This window comes from Camelus dromedarius, chromosome 6 (genome assembly GCF_036321535.1).
Source record: "Camelus dromedarius isolate mCamDro1 chromosome 6, mCamDro1.pat, whole genome shotgun sequence".
NCBI classification, from domain to species: Eukaryota; Metazoa; Chordata; class Mammalia; order Artiodactyla; family Camelidae; genus Camelus; species Camelus dromedarius.
Window position 1 is genome coordinate 70,062,043 of NC_087441.1, and position 22,001 is coordinate 70,084,043.

The 22,001-nt window shown below is 39.8% G+C and overlaps 1 protein-coding gene across 3 annotated transcripts in view; it reads right to left on the reverse strand.

The window, feature by feature from the left end:
* CD109 (CD109 molecule) overlaps window positions 1-22,001 on the reverse strand; it is a 113,798-nt gene that overhangs the window by 26,787 nt on the left and 65,010 nt on the right. For all 3 annotated transcript variants that reach the window (XM_064486943.1, XM_064486944.1, XM_064486942.1), the window contains exons 18-24: window positions 19,380-19,518; window positions 18,363-18,480; window positions 15,690-15,803; window positions 14,062-14,280; window positions 13,201-13,345; window positions 10,751-10,927; window positions 1,117-1,198 (exon numbers count right to left, since the gene is read on the reverse strand). In XM_064486943.1, coding sequence (XP_064343013.1) covers window positions 1,117-1,198; window positions 10,751-10,927; window positions 13,201-13,345; window positions 14,062-14,280; window positions 15,690-15,803; window positions 18,363-18,480; window positions 19,380-19,518 — 994 coding nt within the window. The remainder of the gene's footprint in view (window positions 1-1,116; window positions 1,199-10,750; window positions 10,928-13,200; window positions 13,346-14,061; window positions 14,281-15,689; window positions 15,804-18,362; window positions 18,481-19,379; window positions 19,519-22,001) is intronic.

The window sequence follows — 22,001 nt, forward strand, 5'->3', positions numbered from 1 at the left end:
TCTGCAGTGCCTAACGTATTCACTATCTGACATTTACAGAAAAAGTGTGCCAATCTCTGCTACGAACACTCAATACTGAGGCGCAAAGAACATCACACAATAAAACCCTGAGACTTATTTCTGGATCTATATCCATTCTATTTATGGATCTATAGCCTGACTCGTGCCAAAAGAAAATGTGAAGCAGATCTGTTTCACCCTGTAAACGACTGAGTGTGGTGAACATTACTAATATGCAACATTATGCAGTCCTCTCCCACTTGGAGTATGCAGAATTTGCTTTCTTGCCCTCTTGAAGTTAGGCATGGCCATGGGACCAGCTCTGATCATGATAAAGTGATAAGAAATATTACACCCAGGCTGAAGCTGCTAACTGCCAGCGCTGGATACGCCAGCCTTCGGTCCCCAGGCAGCAGCAAGCCTGGGGCCTCTGGTGAGATGGTGAGATGGTGAGATGGTGGCTGAAACAAAGACTGCCGCCCCCCCCTGCTGATTCACAATGGAACTGCAGCATGAGCCCAAGAGAAACTTCGGATAATTAACCACTGAGATTTAGAGGGTTGTTATTACCACCACACACCTTGTCTAACCCTACTGATACGATTAGTCTTTTTCTGAGTGAAAAATGAAGTTGAAGGTTACAAGGAGACTAATCATCCAAAATCAGCCACAGAGAGATTTTATGTGGAGCAAACTCTGGAAGTTCATGACTTAATTCCATTACTGTGTTTTTCACAAAAAGTAACCTTAAAGAAACTACACTGAATTAACACAGTTCGTGTTGACTGTGTCTGATTAAAAAAAGAACTATGTCACAATCACCCTGTATTTCTAACCAATTTTTCTTGCCAGCTGCACCATCATCATGAAGTATTTTATTGCAGCTTTTCCCATCAAAAAAAAGAGAATTTATGACTTATCTTCACTAAATAAAAACATCTGATTTATTAGGGTTTTAAAACCATTTTTTAAAAGGAGAATCTCTTTCAAAGCCAGAGTATGGGAAAAGCAGCTTCCAAGTTGATACACAGACACATCTGTCAATTTCATGGCCATCGTGACCTAGTGAGAGCCCGTTCTGTGCCATGGATCTGTTCCATTAGCAAAAACACTTACCACGTGCTCCCAGAAGGGTCATCATCCCCAAAAGCACTGAAAGAGCCATCTTCCCTCTGATAGAGAAGTTCTCTCTGGTAACCTGAAGACATCAAAATGGGTAATTAATGTATCAACTTGCAATGAATGGAAGTTTCTAATCATGACATCATATGGGGAAACATGGGCAGAGAATGGGAAAGAAGGCATTGAATCAACTAATATTGAATGTTTTCTGTATTATGTGTTGTGGGAGATCAAAAACATTAAGACTTTTCAAGCAGAATGCATAAAATAAGAACTGCAATATCCCCAAATTAGAATAAATTCAGAAGAATACAACATAGACAACTATTCTAGCCATTCCAAAGCAAGTAAATTAAAGGCAGAGTACTTAACGCCGCAGAGCTAACTACAATGGTTTTAAATGTGACCTAAGAAAAATGCTAGCTATAGTACCATAATTAAAGTTTAAGGCTAAAATAGGAAGTAAAAATACTTTTTATTCTTAGGCGAGCAACAGAGAGGAGAAAGTTGCTAAATAATCTAAGACAATGGCTCTAGAATTTTTTGGTTATGGCCAACTGAGGTAAACCCAAAAACCAACTAGTCTGCTCAAACATCAACTCCAAGTTCTCACTAAAAAAAAGGAACATGGTGGTGGTAATGAAATCTCACTACAGAACTAAATTGGGGAGGGGGTTAAGGCACTTGTATCTGCTTTAATAAAAGCAGATGCTTCATATCTGCAAAGATGGTTGCAAATGAGCAGATGCTTCATATTTGCAAAAAAATGCATGCAGATCTCAAAGTCCAGTGACTGGGAAGTCACAGGCCAAAGACTGAAAGATTCACCAGACAATCTCAACAAACTAACCTGCTAAAACTGAAATGAAAATAAAATGAAATTAAAATTTAATTTATCATTAAAAAGCAAGCATAAGCAGGAGCAAAAACATTTCCAACTCAAGGCTTTATCAGTGATTCTCTGATCACCAAGAATTCTTCCTGCAAACTACAGGATTCCACCACAGGAGGTGAGTGCACACAGAATGCACCCTGCAGCCCAGCCATGGAGCACCTGGCACCATGATTATTTGTAAAACGTTGAATTCAATCCCTAATAAACTCTAGTAACAAAAAAAAAAAATTTACTGTATGAATACCACATTTTAGAGGCATCAATAACTGTAATTAATTATTCATATTTGACTAACAAAACATGAGCATTAATAGTTTAAAATTACAGTGCATCTGCTCTTGTCATGTCCCAAACTTTTCTCCTTCGGCCCTTCCACCAGAAACCGCAGATCTGAGTATCTGACTTAAGCTACAATGAGACAAAATGGACAAAAAACAAGACCCTGTTTCATGGTGGATCTTTAAGACCAGTGGTTAAAGAAATATAAGCAGCATTTAAGTGGTGACAGAATTTTCTTAATTTGAAGAATGGGGTGTTGGGTTATCACCTTTATGTTTAAAACAGAAATATCATGGCACAAACTTAAATAGCCAACCTTTATCCAACACTATGTGTCAGGAAATGGTCAAAGCCCTTTTCCAGTATGAACTCAAGTGACTCTCACAACTCTATGAGGTAGAAGCTATTTATTCCCTTTCTAGAGATGAAGAGACTGGAGCTCAGAATACACCATGTGCAAGGTCATACGGCTGGTAGGCACTGAAGGTAGGCACCTGCCCTGGCCCACCTGTCTCTTTCAATGATTAATATGTGAGAAGTCCTTCACTCAGTACCTTTTACACAGTCAGTAAACAATAGGTATCACTCCATAACATGGGTGTAGAAAAAGACTTTCTAACCATCCAATTTTTAAGAAAAAAAATTGACTACATAAATTTTATTTTAAACTTTTCCACGGCAAAACACTATAAGCAAAGTTGAAAGACAGATGACAAATCAGGCGAAAATATTTGCAACTATGTAAGACAGATAAATGGCTAATCTCCCTAATATTAATATTATATAGATTTTATATATATGTTTATATATATATTAATACAATGTCTCTGCATATAGATTATATAAAAATTTTTTTTTTAATTTAGGGGAAAAGAAAAAATATTATAAAGAGAAAAAAATGGACAAAAGACAAGTATGGGCATTTTACAAAAAACAAAGACAGAAAGACAGGCATTAAGGTAGGAGAAAATGCTCAACTTAACTTCATAACAGGTGAAACACAAATTAAAACTACATATTGAGATACCATTTCTCACCCACCGCATTAGCAAAGACTCAAAAGCTAGACCATACAGTATGCTGGGGAGGCTATAAGGAAACCAGTACTCATCCACTGCTAAAGGGAATTCCAAATAGTACAGCTCCTATGTAGGAAAATGTCTACAACTTTTGACCCAATAATCCCACTTCTAAGGATCTAACCTGAAGATACACCTCCAACATGACAAAAACACGTATACATTTGATATACTTCCAACATGACAAAAATGATGGCAACATTATTCATAACTGCAAAAATATTTGTAAACTACCTAAATGCCCCTAAATTGGAGACTGGTTGAATAAACTGTGGTACGAGTATACAGTGGAATACTATGCAGCTGTGAAAAAGGAATGAGGACTATCTTTCTGAACTCATGCAGAGCTATTTCTTGGATATATCATTAAATGAAAAAGGCAAAGCCTAAAATAGCACACACAGTATAGTATCTTTTGTGTACAAAAAAGAGAAAATAAGAAAACATGTTAATTTCTGCTGAGAGAGGAAGAGAGGGAGAAACTAGAAACTTATGCAGAAAGTTACACAAAGGGCAGAGAGAAAGGATCCGAGAGGGAGAGATACCCCTTTGGATACACATTTTAAAATAAGTTTGACTTTTGGAAGCATGTTAACATTCTACAGATTCAAAAAATAAACAAGAATGGAAAAGAATTAAATGGCAGGCACTATTAACATGATCTTAGTTCACTCTAACATGTTTTAGTTTTCATATAACCTTAAAAAAAACTCAATTTATAATCTCTTCTTTTGTCAGAGCTCGTTAAGGATCACAGAAAAGCAGAGTAATTTTCTAATGTCCACAAAGGAAATGAGCAAAAGAGTCCAAGACATTTGCCCTTAATTTCCAATTAAGGACTAAATCCACCAGGTAGCAGAGTTTAACTGTGAACTCAATCTGATAGAGGCAGGGAGGGGAGGGGAAGGGAAAAAATAGAAGCGAAGTTGTTGAGCTCCAGGGCCCTCCATCCCCAGAGGAGGTGCTTCTGTGGGAAGATGGACCAACCCCGAAGAAAGGACCAAGTGCTCTCAAGGCCCTGAATCACATCAGCAACTTCAGTTCCAAGTGTGAGTTATTGTAAAACCGGTCAGAGAGATGAGATCACAGAGATGAGATCAGTGCTCATGGAAATTACCCCTCAGGTGGCTGACCTCCAAGAGTCACCGTTAATACCCACAACCAGCACAGTTCTCCCACTGGGCAGCCAGCCCAGCGGAGCGGGAGGGCTCGCAGACAGCCTCCAGGTATGGAGTGCATTTCTTGAGCTAGCTTAGATGAGACTGAAAATCCCAACCTCCAGCTCTGCTCTCTGAGCAACACAAGGAGGGACTCAGACCTGAGCGAGGGGCTTATACAACTCTCCCTGTGGGTCTCCTGGGAGGCTTCCTTCCTCATCGTAAGCCAGCCATGCATGGTTAGAGGAACCCTCAGCTGTTTCTTCTCCAAATCATCCAGTTCCATAAAAGAAATGGACATTGCTAGCTCAGCCGTTCACTACATGACAACAACGCAGTGTTCCAGTGTTGCCACCTAAATTGGAGGCTTTTCATCGTGATAGGTGAGAAAGGTGAAAACATGGTTTATGGTTTATGAGGAATTAAATATGAGGATTTCCTTTAAGTTCAAAGCTTTATGAATAGCTCTTGAGTTGGAAAGTAACAGTATAATCAGAATTAACGGACACTTCTTAAAATTAAAATAATGATGCATAAACCGTTGTTTATAAAGGGCCAGGCAAGATATATCCTTACTGGGTCAGGAATTTTCTTTGGAAAAGCCGTGAATGTAAAATAATGACCATTTATCATAATAAAGATGAAAGCACTGTTTATAGAAACACATAGAAAAGTAATGTTCTAAATATACTTTGACTTGGTGTACCACGAGTGTCCAAATTGCATACCAAAAAAAGAAGTAAAATCAGCAGCTTGTGACTTTAATCACTTTCTCTGGTTAAAAAAAGAAAAATTTGATAAAAATATTCTCTGCACTGAAAGTATTTATTATCAACTTCCTTACTCTCTCTGACATGAAATAGAAAGTGAGAACTTTACCAACTTTTTTTTTTAGCATCTTCACGATTGCTTCTAACCATTCTTGTGATGGCCAAATGCAGCATCAGAATTCTGAAACCTACTTTTTTCCTGTTTTTATTCCAATAGAGAAAACATTATATGTTTTCAACTAAGTTTGGTCTGAGTCTCTCTTGAAAAATTGAGCTGCAGGCACTACAATTTAAATATTTGAGGAAAACAAGTGGTTTAAAACACCAATTAACAGGTTTAGGATTTCCAGTCCTTATCAAAAACAGTTTTCATTTGACAGTTTTATTTTTCTTTTTGACAGCAAAAGACACTGGTTTTGACTGGGTTAGGTTACAGGGCTCTGGGGCCAAGCATTATTTAAGGAAAACAATGCACTATTTATAAATTATATTTAAATAATACAGTCATGGCAATCTACAGATTTAATGCAATCCCTATCAAATTACCCAGGACATATTTCACAGAACTAGAACAAATCATAATAAAATTTATATGGAACCACAAAAGACCTAGAACTGCCAAAACATTACTGAAGAAAAAGAAAGAGGCTGGAGGAATAACTCTCCCAGACTACAGACAATACAACAGAGCTGCAGTAATCAAAACAGCATGGTATTGGTACAAAAACAGACATATAGACCAATGGAACATAACAGAGAGCCCAGAAATGAACCCACAAACTTCTGGTCAACTAACCTTCAACAAAGGAGGCAAGAATATACAACAGAATAAAGACAGTCTCTTCAGCAAATGGTGTTGGGAAAACTGGACGGCAGCATGTAAATCAATGAAGCTAGAACACTCCCTTACACCATACACAAAAATAAACTCAAAATGGATCAAACACTTAAACATAAGACAAGATACAATAAACCTCCTAGAAGAAAATATAGGCAAAACATTATCTCACACCCATCTCAAAAATGTTCTCCTAGGGCAGTCTACCCAAGCAATAGAAATAAAAGCAAGAATAAACAAATGGGACCTAATGAAACTTACAAGCTTCTGCACAGCAAAGGAAACCGTAAATAAAACAAAACAACAACCTACAGAATGGGAGAAAATTTTTGCAAATGAAACTGACAAAGTCTTGATCTCCAGAATATATAAGCAGCTCATACGACATAATAAGAAAAAAACAAAAACAAGCCAATCCAAAAATGGGCAGAAGACCTAAACAAGAAATTCTCTAAGGAAGACATACAAATGATCAATAGGCACATGAAAAAAATGCTCAGTATCACTAATTATCAGAGAAATGCAAATCAAAACTACGATGAGGTCATAGTCAGAATGGCCAGAAAGTCCACAAATGACAAAAGTTGGAGAGGCTGTGGAGAAAAGGGAACCCTCCCACACTGCTGGTGGGAATGCAGTTTGGTGCAGCCACTGTGGAAAACAGTATGGAGATTCCTCAAAAGGCTAGGAATAGACTTACCATATGACCCAGGAATCCCGCTCCTGGGCATATATCCAGAAGGAACCCTACTTCAAAAAGACACCTGCACCCCGATGTTCATAGCAGCACTACTTACAATAGCCAAGACATGGAAACAGCCTAAATGTCCATCAACAGATGACTGGATAAAGAAGATGTGGTATGTTTATACAATGGAATACTATTCGGCCATAAAAAATGACAACATAACGCCATTTGCAGCAACATGGATGTTCCTGCAGAATGTCATTCTAAGTGAAGTAAGCCAGAAAGAGAAAGAAAAATACCATATGAGATCGCTCATATGTGGAATCTTAAAAAAAAAAAAAAAAAAAAAAAAAAGAACATAAATACAGAACAGAAACAGACTCACAGACATAGAATACAAACTTGTGGTTGCCAAGGGAGAGGGGGGTGGGAAAGGATAGACTGGGAGTTCAAAATCTGTAAACACTGACAGGCATATGCAGAATAGATAAACAAGATTATACTGTAAAGCACAGGGAAATATATACAAGATCTTGTGGTGGCTCACAGCGAAAAAAAAAATGTGACAATGAATGTATGTATGTTCATGTATAACTGAAAAATTGTGCTCTACACTGGAATTTGACACAACATTGTAAAATGACTATAACTCAATAAAAAAAGTTTAAAAAAATAATAATAATAATACAATCATGACTTGTGCCAAAGTCACTTTAATTTCTTAAAAATTAAAAATAACTATGGTATGTTTTTAAAACCTTGGCAAATATGATAGCAAAAGAAAAAGTCTCTGAAATGAGACACTGATTTCATAATGAAAGTCATTATACCAAGAAGTTTGTGTCCACTACTCTGAAAAATAATTTAGTTCAGTGTGCGAAAAGATGCATTTTGGGGGGCTCAATGGACTGACTCCCATCAGCCATTTCACCAGCTGGAAAGGTAACACACTGAAAACTCTGGTCACACTTCCTAGCTCATAAAGTGTGCCAGACTTCCAGTATCTCCCCTTCTCAGCCAGGCTGGTCCCCACCCCTCAGTCTCTTCCCTGCACGTTGCTAAACGTCTGGGCTCACCTCAAGTTCCGTGTTTGAGCAATAAAATGAAAACGATAAAAAAAAAAAAAGTGCCAGAACCAGGTAGAACCTTTTTAGTGTTTACAAATAACCACGCATTGTGGAAGCACTTGAGAGGTCTTCTAGACCCAGTGCCCGCAATGGGACCAATGGGACCTAAAGCCCAAAGAAGTCAACACTGATGAGAAAGCTTTCAACCTTTCTCTATTCACCGACAGGCCCATATGGTGATACGATGGAGGAGAGATTAAACGCAGTCCTCACTGACAGTTAGCTAACAGAAAAACAAGATAATTTTAAATAATGTTAAGTGCGATGAAGAAAATAAATTCGCGTAATATAAGTGAGAGGTACTAAACGGTCAGGGAAGGCCACTTTGAGGAAAATGCCAGCTGCAGGATGACAAAGAGCCAGCTCTGGAAGGATGTGGGGGAACAGCATCCCAGGAGAAGGCAGCACAGGGGGAAAGGCCCTCGGCACCGTGGGGCTGGGAGCGCTCCAGATGCAGCCGGACAGACCCACGGGAGGGCAGCTTTGGGTGAGGAGGACAGAGCCCAGGAACCCATGGCAGAATTTTAACCCAGGAAATGACATGATTTTGACATTATCAAAACATCCCTTTTATAATACGTGGAACTGTATTGAAGAGGAGTGAGCACGTTAGCAAAGAGTCTACTTTGGAAGCCACTGGAGTGTTGGGTGAGCAATGACGTGGCTGAATGGAGCAAACAGCCTGCAAGGGAGAGCCTGGTGGAATTTCACTCTTGTTTTAGAGGTAGAACGGACAGAATTTACTTTCTGACTTTAGATCCTATCTCCCTAGTGAGATGCAACTCACTCTCCTCTATCTAGCAGTTACTGGGCATTTGCTGTATATTAAATGAAGTGTTAAAATACTTCATTCAAGCTTCAAAACAGCCCTAGGAAGTGGGTACTTATTTCCCATGACTTACAGGTGGAAAGAGGCAGCTCAGGAAACCAGCCCGAAGCAGGAGGCGGGATCCAGAGCCCAGGCCCGACTGCCTCCCCTCCCCACCCGGTGCTGTGACCACCGGCCCCACTTCTCCCAGGTGGGACTTGCCCACTTTGCAGCTGCAGCGCTCTTCAGCCTGATGACAACTTGGAAGACAATACGGCACTTAGAGAACAGTGCTTCTTCTGCCCTTTGGCTGCTCTGCATCCTCTGCTAGGTAGTTAGATAAGTGGGGACACCGGGCAGATACAGTGGAGGAGAGGGAGGATGGTCTGGAAGATGGTGTTAAGTCTGCCTCCAGCATAAAGGGGCTTTACTACCCTTTAAATGAGCACCAGCGAGAAACCGGTTAGAACCCACGATCCGCAACTGTGCGATAGTGAGAAGGACGTAACTGGACTTGACCCAGTGCTCACTGTAACATAATTAGCGTCATGGTTTTGGCCCCCTCTCCACCATGGGTTTTTCTGTGTGCACCATTGGTAAGGACATGTGCAAAGAGAACAAACATAACTGGGCACTCCAGGGGCAAGAGCCATCAACAAATCAAAAGATCACCTTCAAGTGAAGGTGTAAGAGAAGGGGCAGACAAAGACCGCAGCTTTTCCTCCCTTGGACCAGGCTGCCTCCCGTTCCTGCAGGTGTACTCTCCCTTTGCTAATAAATCCTTTAAATGCTTTTGCAACCCAGTGCTCTCCATCTCCCATCTGTATTATCCTTCAGGCATGACAAGAACAGGGGTCTTTTCCCTTCCCCTTTTAGGGTAACATAGCAACCAGCAAATATGAGGAACTCTCCCAAGCAAGGGAGGGTCTGCTTTGAAAAACTGGAGTCTGACACCTCCCTGGCCCAGACAGGCTTGGGGGACTAGTGCTCCTTTTGGAAAAAAAAAATAGACAGTGAGGATTTGGACTGTTCATTCTGGGGGACATCTGCTGACCCAAAGTAAAGTGTCTAGGAGAGAAACTCAAATTATTTTTAAGAAATGGGCTTAAATGGTTCAAGCTATATAACAGATTCTGTCTCTTTAAAGCATTACTATTTGATTAGCTGACATTCCAGTTGATAAAGCATATAAAATATGCAATTAGTGGCATTTTCTCAAATGTTTTACTTTATTAAACTATCCCAAGAGTGTATGTCAAGCACCAGTCTCGTTCCTACGTACTTTCTACCTAAAACCAGCCGAACTAAATTTCACATACAAGTTGGAATCTTAAAAAGGTGTAGAGTTTAAATTACGAAAATATTTTTAACTCATCTCCTTAAATATAACCAGTATGGCAATATGCAAAGACCTCACCTGATTCCAGCATGGCACACACTATACCAAACAGAGCCCCTGTTATCACTGCTTAAATTTAACTGAAGTTGGAAAAAGCAGCTCTTGTATTTATCTATTTAGAGTATTGACTGATTTACTTTAATAATTAGATTTTACCAAGTGTACACTGTACGGAAACTTCCTTGAGAGAAAAGGCCAGACTTCCTCTGTCCCCTCAGCACTGGAACTGACCCCGGCCGTAAGAGATACTCCATAAATGTGGAATGAATCAGTGGACATTCATTCCCTTGGATTTTAAGTGGCTTTAATTTTCAGGTCCCTTATGAAAATGCACATCCCTTAATGAACTGAACGGACTGAACTCCTCAAAGAACACCTTGGCGACAATTACTGAGCACTGAGCTGAGGGAGGATGGTGACAGCTTCCCACTGCTTGAATCTCTGGCACATTCAACCCCGTCTAGTCCCACAATCATAGAGACAAATATCTGTCCATTTTGAAATATGGTCTAGAGTCAATTCTGGCTGGAAAAAACAAAACAAAATTATTTTTACAAATAAAAGTATGTTTCCAAAATGCTTACTTACCTTGCCTCATAAATGAAAGGGCTTTTTCTCTTAAATTCTCTGTCAGTTGTTTCTTTTTAGTCAGGTAATCCAAAACATAAATATTTGGAGCAAAATTTATCATGTTCTGTTCACCACAGCCATAGGGCATCCGAATTAGTGAGGCTAAGCCATTGATGGAAGAACCAAGAATATCTCCTGAAAGCACAAGATATTTAATATGTTCAGCAAATCCTCAAATAACTGTACCTACTCGTGGCAAAGAGACTCCCTGTGAGAGCAGAAGGCACCGGACCCAGAAGCAGTAATGTTATTCCACTCCCTGGAGCAGAGTAGAAACTGCGCATCAAGCTTTTAGGAAAACTGGCCAAATGAGTGATGATACAGTGGTACTGAACTTGCAGGTTGTGTGACAAATTAGGAGACTTTCAGCTCAAAGACATGGCATATCTAAGCAAAAAGGAACTTTAAAAACATTCTTGGACAAAAATGTCAGAAATTGATCATCAGGAAACCATCATTCTTATATAGGAAAAAAAGGTTTTATTATTAGTATTCCTCACAGAAATAGAATTTTATTCTGATTTCCTTAATAATACACTACAAGTTCTTGAGAAATTACGTTTCTAAGGGCAGGGGGTGTGGTATGTTTCAGTGTGCTCTATGCAGCAACAACAAAGTAGAGCTAACAAGTGTTTCAGGCATTTCAGAGAATCTCAGGATGAAAAGGGATTAGAAATATCTTTCAAAGTCAGTTATGTAAAGTTATACAAAACACACACTTTACCCACATTCTCATACCATGACTCAAGAAAACAGGTAAAATTTTACACATATAGAGGCTGAGTTCTAATTCTGACCCCACTATGGCTGAACTGTACAGAATATCCATCATGTGGCTTATTTTAGAAATTTACACCCTTCCAAGTCCAGATACCTAGTGAAAAGCTGCTTCTAAAGAAAACTGAATCCACAAAAGAGAGGAAGAGCTTCACGTGAGTAGGCTGCAGCCATGTGAGCGTATGATGTCTTAAATTTTAGATGCTAGCGCAGTGAGGTAAACACTACTGCAGGCTATGCTTTTAACTATTATTACCACTGCAGCTTATGTTTTTAATATTCAAAGTGAACACAGACTCTCAAAAATTCAAAGAGGCAACAAGCTAAGATTCACACATCTGGAGTACCAAATAGGTTTTTAAAAAATAAATTGCCATATAATGGTAAAGCTTTAAAATCCATTACTGAAATCAGGCTTTACAATGAAACCTCACAGCACTTCAATAACCATAGGCGGACTCATTCCAATGTGAAAAGCGGTGGTGTCATTTACAATTCCAGGCTTCTTCCCATCCTGTGTATGTGTATGTATGTGTGTGTTATGTGTGTATTTGCGTATGTGTGTTATGTGGGGGGGGGGTATATCTGTGTGTGTGTGTGTGTGTGTGTGCACCTCAACCACCCATGTGTCTGCTCTATCACTCAGCAGCTCATCACTGTGGGAGGTGCTTAGGCATCTCTGAGCATCCCTGAGTAGTGAGATTATTTAATTCTTTTTAAGAATTTTATCTAAGGCTCCCCAAAAAGTCCTCTCTAGAGGGACTGGTTGTTGTGGGTTATAATGAAAAGCGTTACACCTGCAAATGAGATTTAAAAGAACATCTGAAAATGTGCCCCCAGTCCTGACACCTCAAAGACCTAACGAACTATTTAGATGCCTTTAATCTACACACGGCCTTCAGGGATGTGTACAGCACAATTCTATAAATAAACCACTTACGTGGAAGCTCTGTTGGACAGTTGAAAGGACTTTGAGGTTGGTTATCAAAAGGTAACTAGGAGAGGGTGACCCAGCCAGTGCGCAGCTCCTGCCATGAAGGTTACTTGTGTTCTGCACAGAGAACCGCTCAGGCAGCAGTGCTCAACACTCAGTGATCAGAAGCACTCATGGAAACTTTTCAAAATATGCAAGCCCAGCCACAGCCCCAGAAACTCTGACTGAGGAGACTGACAACAGAATCCAGAGATTCGTGTGTTTGCAAAGCCCCACAGACGGTGCAGACATTCACCAGTGGTCGAGAAGCTCTGCCCTTAGAATAACCCCTCCCTCCAGCATCAGGCTAGTCTGGCCTGGCTGCTCAAAGAGTGGTTTGCACACCAGAAGCATCTGCATCACCTGGGAGCTTGTGAGAAATGCATAATCCGAGGCCCCACCCCAGGCCTCCTAAACCAGGATCTGCCTTCACACAAGCTCCCCAGGCGCTTCACGCGCACAGACAACTGACAAGAACTGGTCCAGGACACACATCTTGCCGCCTTTCTACTGACATCAGCACTGGGTACCAACAAAAACCTTTCTGCAACTTCTTCTTACTAGGACTAAGTAAGAAAATATACCTATATATCAATGAAAAAATGTAATTACTATATACAAATAAATCAGTAGTGATGGTGATACACTGTATTCTTACCAATCGCAGTGATCTGAACTCTTTCACTACCGCTCACTGTATGAGGAGGGAAGGAGAAACTCAGGGTTTTCAGGGAAGTCTGTTGCCTGCTGTCCGTCAAGTCTAGTAAGATGGATTGTGAATAGGATTTTTCTATTCCTTCAGCCTGTTGAGAAAAGGAACACAATTAACATGGTCTCTACTCATCTGTTTACAGAGAACTCTATGCAGATAGTAAGTCTGGCCTGTGCGTGGTTAGATAAGTACCCACCATGTCTTGATTCTTGCTTCAAATCTGTTGATAAATGTTAACGTTCCAGTTAAATTCAACAAAATATTTCACAGAATGGCAATGGAAATGACAAAGGAGATGACAAGGTGTTGAGAAATCCTCTGAGGTGGGTCCTATTATTATCCAAAGAGGGAGGTAAAATACCTTGTCCAAAGGCACCCTTGACAGAGCAGGGATGCGAACCCAGGGCTGTCTTACTCCAGAACACAAGCGCTTATCCCCTATTCTGAGCCATCTGTTTGAATACGCTCTTCTCTGAAAAAAAGTCTACAAAATCTCTTCTATCCATACTGAGGAATTCCAAAATTCAAAATCTACATACCAACTTGGCATGATTTAACAGGATCCCAACGCCACAGTTTGTGAATGTAACTGACCTGCTTTCTAGTCACCCTATAAATTTAAAAGAGACATTGGCAATTACTTCTAAAACATACATGGGATATAGTTTTCCATTCAGATGGAAAACTGCCAGGCATTGCCAGGAGGGTAAAGAGATTGCCAATAGATTTAACCAAGAGAAAAACCACCTTCTCTTTCCTTTTCAGTTATGAATTTCCATTCCATTTATTTAGACTTCAAATCCTTACCTTCACTAAAAGCCTTTGGGTGACGGCATCAGAAGCAGCAGGTGAGACAGCCGTGACCGTGACAGGAATTTCTCCCAGATGTGTTGGCCTAACTGGGAAAAGAACAGTCGCTCCATCCTCACTGGGAACCAGGACGGTCTGCTGGTGTCCTGTGGCATTGATTTCATTCGAAGCCATCAGAATATCAAAATCATCACTTTTCTCAATGATCACCTTAACCTGCAAGAAAAAATCATCAAAAGTTTTGCATAATAAATGTTCCTCAGGAAAACGTTGTTTTAAGTGGGGTTCAATCTGTGAGGTCCAAGCTTAGAGAAAGATGAGACAGAAACGTTCAGCCGAGGAGAGGGCGAAAGGGTATCAGAAAAAAGCCTCATTTCTTTCCTATGCTTTTCCACTCTACCTTAAGCCACGTGGGGAAAGGGCATTCCTCAGTTCCATTTTAACATTTAACTCCCATGAACATTAAATTCTCTTATTTTCCAAAGCCTGTTGAGTGGTAAGGGTGTGCCCAGAAAGGTTATTTCATGTCATGGTATTGCCACCAGCCTGACTCAACTGTGTCTTCCTGGGACACTGGTCCCATTAGAAAAACCTGACTCCAACAGAATGAAGTGTTATTACCCTCGTTGAAAGTCTCTGCTAAAATTATTTCAAGAAAAGTATGACTCAGACATTAGTCCTGAAAGCGTACGTTGGTTGTAAATTTTTGTAAAGTGTGTCAGAGTTGCCAGGCTCATGAAGAATAGCATTTCTCTGGGTCTAAGATTTTATTAATTGTCTTCCCACTTATTTTCTCATCTGTTTCTCAAAAGAGTGCCTGTAGGAACACCGATGTGTAAAACTGGGATTAAGTTACCTGCTTGTAAGTGGAGGAGCTGGACGTTGACTCCAGGTCTTTTGCTCTCTACACTATAACGTGTTGAGACGATTAAGAAGCGAAATTAGAAAATTGGAAGCAATTTACTCTGCAGACATAGTACTTATGAAGATTACGGCATTATCAGGTCATAAGGTTAATGACACATCCCAACTTGCTCTGGGGGAAGAATCCTTTTGCTAACACTATTGTTATTCGGCACAACGCAAACAGAGAGCCTGATCCTGCCTTCCAGGGAACTGAGTGGCTAAGGAGACACCAGATCCATGATTCAAAACACAAAACCTGCAAAGGGGAACGCGCTGTACAAACACGGGGACAACAACCATAACTGAACGGGTGATTTCGAGACCTTAGTTTCAAACCAGGTCTCGAAAGGAATAAATTTTTGCCAATCACAGTGGGCACAGAATGGCGGTGAGAAGAGGCAACACGCTCTCAATGTGGGAGAAGACGAGGGAAAGACTGCAGGGAGGCAGGAAAGAAACAGATGTGCCACAGAAACAGCAAGGAAGCGGTGTGGCTAAAGCAGAGAAGCTGTGCGGGAAACTAAGGTGAGGACGCTCAGACGGGGTGATGACGTCCTTCGACGTGAACAAGAAGAAATTGCCGGCAAAGTACAGCTGTTTTCAATCTCCCAGAAATGGATAAAGTGCTTAGATGCCCAAACACACATAACTCAGTCCCTGTGGGGTTTCTTCATTGTTTTCTGAAATGGAATGGATGAAAAAAACCTTTAACATATTACCTCAGTGGTATCTTTCAAATAATTGAATATGGTTACTTCCAAAGCAAATTCTTCACCTCTGATGACAGAGTAGGGAATATTCAAAAAGATGAAAAATGGCTGGAAGGCTTGTAGCTGGAAAGAACACAATAAATACATATTTTATTCAAGTCCAAGTGCTTCCTATTTTATGCAGTTAAGAGCAAATCTCACAAAACCTGTGAGGCTTATGACTTCACGTAGAAACGTCCACTTGTCTACCAACAGAAAGCAAAAAGCAGCTTATCCCAAGTGAATAAGGATAAACTGAATTGACTTATGTTATTTAACCAGAAATCACTATATCTTATTAAGTGCCTGCTAGGGACCAGGAACTTTATACAGATTTTTTCACTTAGTCATTACATCTATGGAAGCAGGTGTTATGCTTAGATTTTACGGAAGTCTGAAGTTTAGATACCTCTGGAAATCGTACAAGGTCATGCTGCTGGCAAGAGGGGGAGCCAGAATGGGACCCCAGCACGTCTGAGACTGAAGCCCAGCTCCTCCTCCACCACGCCATGCTGATGCCACCAATCGGCTTGTCAAGCCTTGGCCACACCGAACAGCACTTGGTTGAGACTCACGTGGAACATCTAAATGATGTTTTTTCCCTGCCACCCTGCAACATACACAAACACGTGCTTCCTTGTTGGTCACCCAAACCGGTGCTGGTGTTGGATGACAGTGTTGGCCAGGTCCTGCAGGGAAATCTGAACCCCTCCCCTGCCTCTGAGGGTAAACCTGGATTTGTGCAGGCCAACGGTTCTCACCGGCAGTGGAATTTCCCTCTAGGAGGTGTATCTGGACATTTGTGGGAGTGTTGTAGATTGTCACAGTAGGATACTGTTGGTGCTTCGTGGGTGAGGATCTGAATGCTCAGGACAGTTCCAGATAATGAAGAACTGTCCCATGTTCCTCATGATTCTTTTTTTTAATTGAAGTACAGTCAGTTGACAATGTTGTGTCAATTTCTGGTGTACAGCATAATAGTTCAGTCATACATACACATACGTCTATTCTTTTCATATTCTTTTTCATTATAGGTGACTACAAGATATTGAATATAGTTTTCTATGCTGTACAGTATAAACTTGTTGTTTATCTATTTTACATATAGTAGTTAGTATCTGCAAACCTCAAACTCCAATTTATCCCTCCCCACTCTCTTTCCCCCTGGTAACCATAAGTTTGTTTTCTAAGTCTGTGAATCCCTTTCTATTTTGTAAATAAGTTCATTTGTCTTTATCTCAGATTCCACTTATAAGTGACATTACATGGTATTTTCCTTTCTCTTTCTGGCTTACTTCACTTAGAATGACAGTCTGCAGGTCCATCTATGTTGCTGCAACAAGCATTATTTTATTCTTTTTTATGGCTGAGTAGTATTCCATTGCATAAATATACCACAACTTCTTTACCCAGTCATCTGTTGATGGAAATTTAGGTTGTTTCCATGTCTTGGCTACTGTAAATCATGCTGCTATGAACACTGGGGTGCATTTATCTTTTTGAATTAAAGTCCCCTCTGGATATATGCCCACGCTGTCCCTCATGATTCTTGAATGTCCATTCAGTCATTCATGTTAAATACCTGCTTAGAATGACCAGGGCTTATAACCTAATTCCAATTTATATATAAACCTAAAGCATTTGTCAATACACACTGAATTTTTCATGACTAGAACTATTTTCTAAATTGAGAGAAGACTACACTTTGTTTTGTTTGTAACTTACCAAAAGTTGTTCACAGTTTCAAATTTTACATCACCACAGGCAGCACCACTCAAGGCTAAAACAATACATGTATATCGAACTGCATTTGCAGCTGTTACACACAAGGTGATTCTATGCATGGAGTAAATATTTAAATGTTACTATGCCTTCTAGTGAAACTATGCCTGGTCACTTACATACTGAAATGTGTATTATTTTATTATACATTCCTTTTATTTTTCCTTAGTATTTTATTTAGGGCGTTTGATTTTTTTTTTACACTGAGTATATAGGTATATTGCATTTTCTGTATAGGTATACTGTATTTTTTTACACTGAGTATGTAGGTATATTGTATTTTTTGTATTTTTTTACACTGAGTATATAGGTATATTGTATTTTCTGAGTATACAGGTATATTGTATTGTATTGTATTTCATTTTGGATGGAAGAGGACCAAAACAGAATCTCTGTTACAAAAAGCCAGACTCAGGTATGACAGAGGTGAAAGCTACTGGTCTAAGACCAATCATGGTCATTACTTTCCTCTTGTCAGTGACAGGTTTAGGAAGCAACATGGGACGGAATTTGACCAAAGAGATGTGAAGGTATGTTTGCAAGGGGACATTTTAAGAAGTTCGGCTCATCCTTAAAGAGGGACACAGAAATATTCTCTTTCTTCTGGCCTTTGGAGGTGGCTGGACTCAGTTAATAATAAACTTTCTATCCAAATCCTAATACAGAGCTAGCACATTTAGCAGTTTAATAGCTCAAATTCTAAAAGGTAAAACACATAAAAAACAAAAGGAAAATGCCAAGGCATCTCTAAATTGTGATCAACATCATAAGCAACAATTTTTTTTAAAATCCATTGAGGAGTAGACACTTGTCTCATTTTGCGGCACTGTAACATTTAAAAGCAGCCCTTCAATAGACTACCTCCACTGGAGCAGTTGTCAGTCCGAGACCCAAATCCTCAGAGATCACAAACGCAGTTGCAACCCAAGAAGTGATAGAATCAGGTACAGTAACTTCAAATTCTTGATAAATCCTGGAACTGGAGTCAAGATAAACATAAAAACCACAAAATCAAGAACTGACACATTTCAAAATAAGTCAACATAACCTAAATCATTTTTTGGAAGAACTTCAGTTTTCCAAATCATTTACATTTCTGAACTTTTTAAAGATTAAATATAAAACAGTGGATCCCAAATTCTCAAGGAACAGGTTATAACACTGCATACTGATCCATATTCCAATTAAATCTCTCTATAATGTTTATATCTTCAGAACAAATACCATTTCATAAACTTTGTATACATAACATATATATTTTTTTCCAAATTTAACTCCCATTTGTTTCTCTCAATAAGCTTTGAAGTTTCCCTCTGTATCCCAGTCAGTGCTATTACTTGGTTTTTTGACTTGTGTCTTATTTCTAGTTTCCATAAGTGACTGATTATAAACAAATGTGTAGTGTTCATGACGTACCGGCTTACGTATCACACGAGGCAGCACAGGGTTTGTCAGCTAAGCTGAATTCCTTCCAGCGTCCACACCCCTTCTCCCTGTGGCTCACAGGGATGTTTTATGAGGAGCCACAAGGCAGAGGAAGTAATCATGAGTGCGTCCCACCCGAAAGCAATAAAGTTACTTTTAGTAACCTTTCCCCAATGAGAACCATGAAACTTGAGGGAAGTTAAAATCACCCTGCATTAGGAAAAGGCCTATCTTTCCCTTGCTAATACTCTCATTGCTACAATTTCCATGCAGCTTTATTAAATGCTATATTTAGATACAACAGACATCATTTAAAAAAAACCAAAAACCTCTTGGTCTACTTAGATCTTAATCATCCCATGTTTGTACTTAAATATTAGAAAGAGGGCAATACTTCCTTCAAATTAAGATCAAACAAAATATATATGGGCAAAGAACTTTATAAATGTTTACCCCATGTTGGTGTCTAGCCAAATCCAAGTCTCCGGAAAATGCTTTCTGACACGTGGACTGCTACCTGAGGAAGAGTCATGAAAATCGACCAAGTATCCTTCCTGTTTCTCCAAAAACTGGACCGGATCGATACCGTCATCTAAAAATAAACATTGACAAGTGTTAGGAAAAAGTCCAAGGGGAGAATGATTGTAAGCTCAGTCCACAGAATCACAGCATGTCTCAGCTGACGGGGCCTTTAGAGTTTGTCTCGTCCAGTGCTCTCGTTTTACTCACTTTACAGACCCAGAGAAGTCATGATATTTATCCCGGGCCACGTGCCCACTTACGGCAGAGTCAGAGCCAAAAATAAAAATAAAAACAGCTCGATGCCCCTACATCCAATACCCAAAAAATGACACAGTTCAGTTGCTAAATAATAAGTTAAATCTCATTTTTAAAGCTGCCTCCAATTTTTCTATTCTCCTCTTTCTAGATTCTTCATGCTGATCACCTCTGGCTACACCAGCCATAAGTTGCTCCAATCATCCAGTTTATTAGCCTCTTTCTTATAAAAAAAAAAAAAAAAGGCCTATTGACATACAGACACTGGATCACCTATTTCTAGTCTTTCAACTTTTCTCTGATTCTAAAATTATTTCCAAATAAAGTTTAAAAAATTATACTGTAGAAGGTACCAAAGATACAAAGATGAATGCACCGTGCTCCACCCAGTGTCCATGGAGAGACAGACAAACACATTATACTAGTGCTAACACACAGGCTAAATGTCTACCATGCAGCAAACTGCTAATTTTACGCAGAATCTGAATCATGCAAAGACCACGGCTGGGGAAAAATCCATTTTGCATTGTCTTTTGCTTTCTATTTTTCTTACATCTCCAGATAAAGAGTATCCCATACAAGAGGGAATAAAAGTAAGCTAAGTACAAAGGCATGTCCAGGTAAGAGTGACATAAAATGAGGAGATTAAGAATGGTGGGTCCAGATTTTAAAATATCAAATATCCCATGCTGAAGGATCTGGACTTGATCCTTTAAGCGACGATGACCTATTGAAGGTTTTAAAATAAATTAGATGCGTGATCTAACCCATGTTCTGTAATGATATCTCTGGCTCAGTGTGAACAGTGAGTTAAAGCTGGGGGAAATGGAGGCAGGAGTAGTTAGGAGGCTGCTGCAGTGTCCAAGAAGATGCACTGATAAGGGGCTGAAGCCAAGCAGAGGAGAGGAAGGACAGTATTGAGAGACGACACTGCTCTGCCACTTGGTTGGATGACCTCTGTGTGGGCCCACGGCACAGTGTACTTCCACACACTCTTCTAATTGTGTGTTGGTTTGCCCCACTAGACCAAGCTGGAATCCCCACTGCCTTCTATGTGTTAGGCATGCAATTAAAATCATCACCTACTGAATAATGAATGAACAAACTGGATCTGAGGGATAAGATAACAGGTAACTGTAGGTTTTTAAGTGTCCAACATGCTGGGCATTTTACAAACTTTTGGATTTAACCTCATAACAACCATGTAACACAGGTTAATATTATTAATCCTACACTTCAGGGGGATACCTGAGGCTTAGAGAGCTTAATGGATTTTCTCAGGGTCGTAAAACCAGAATTCAAAGCTAGAAGTATTTGCAAATTCCTTTTTTAATATGTTTTTCTTCCAGTTTTATTGAGATATAGTTGACATACAGCCCTGTGTAAGTTCAAGGTGTACAGCACAGTGATTTGATTTACATCATGAAATGATGACCACAATAAGTTTAGTGAGTTTCCATCATCTTGTATAGATACATAATGAAAGAAAAAGAAAGAAATATATTTTTCCTTGTAATGAGATCTCTGAGGATTTATTCTCTTAACAAATTTCACATATAACATACATGATTATATTCAGCAGCTTGCACATTACACCCCTAGTACCCATTTGCCTCATAACTAGAAGTTTGACATTTTGACCACTTTCATCCAATCCCCTCTCCCCCACCCCCACACCCCACCTCTGGTAACAACAAATCTGATCCCTTTTTCCATTAGTTTGTTCATTTGTTTTTGAAGTACAATTGGCAAATATTTTTCTTAGCCACTATGCTGTTTCACATTTGACAGAGAGAGGAAAGGATTAAGGATGAATTCTGGGTTTCTGATTTGGACATCTGGGTAGATGGTTTCAGTAACAGAGATATGAAATCACATCAACTCCAGGGTTCCTACGTCCTGTCCATCAAATCATATTAGGGGAGAGTAAGGCTTTAAGGAGAAAGAAGATCCTATACTTGGTTTGTGATTTATCAAATTTAAGGTATTTGCGGGGCATCAGGGTGCAGACACAGGGGTAAGATAAAGAGTCGAGATGGTCCACCTTGGGTTTCATGGGGAAGATGTCATAGAAGGACAAGGGACTAGGGAAGAATTCTACCAGCTTCACTGACCATGTGCTTCAGGTACTGGAGGCAAATAGGGGCAGAAGGAGCCAAGGACCCAGAATAACCAGATGGCAAGACCAAAGAGGATATCTGCTCTCTAGTAAGACCAAAGACACATTTAATAGACTTGAAGGAGTGAGGGCGTAGACAGGGTGGGAGGACAGGCATTTGAGACGTCAGCGGTACAGTA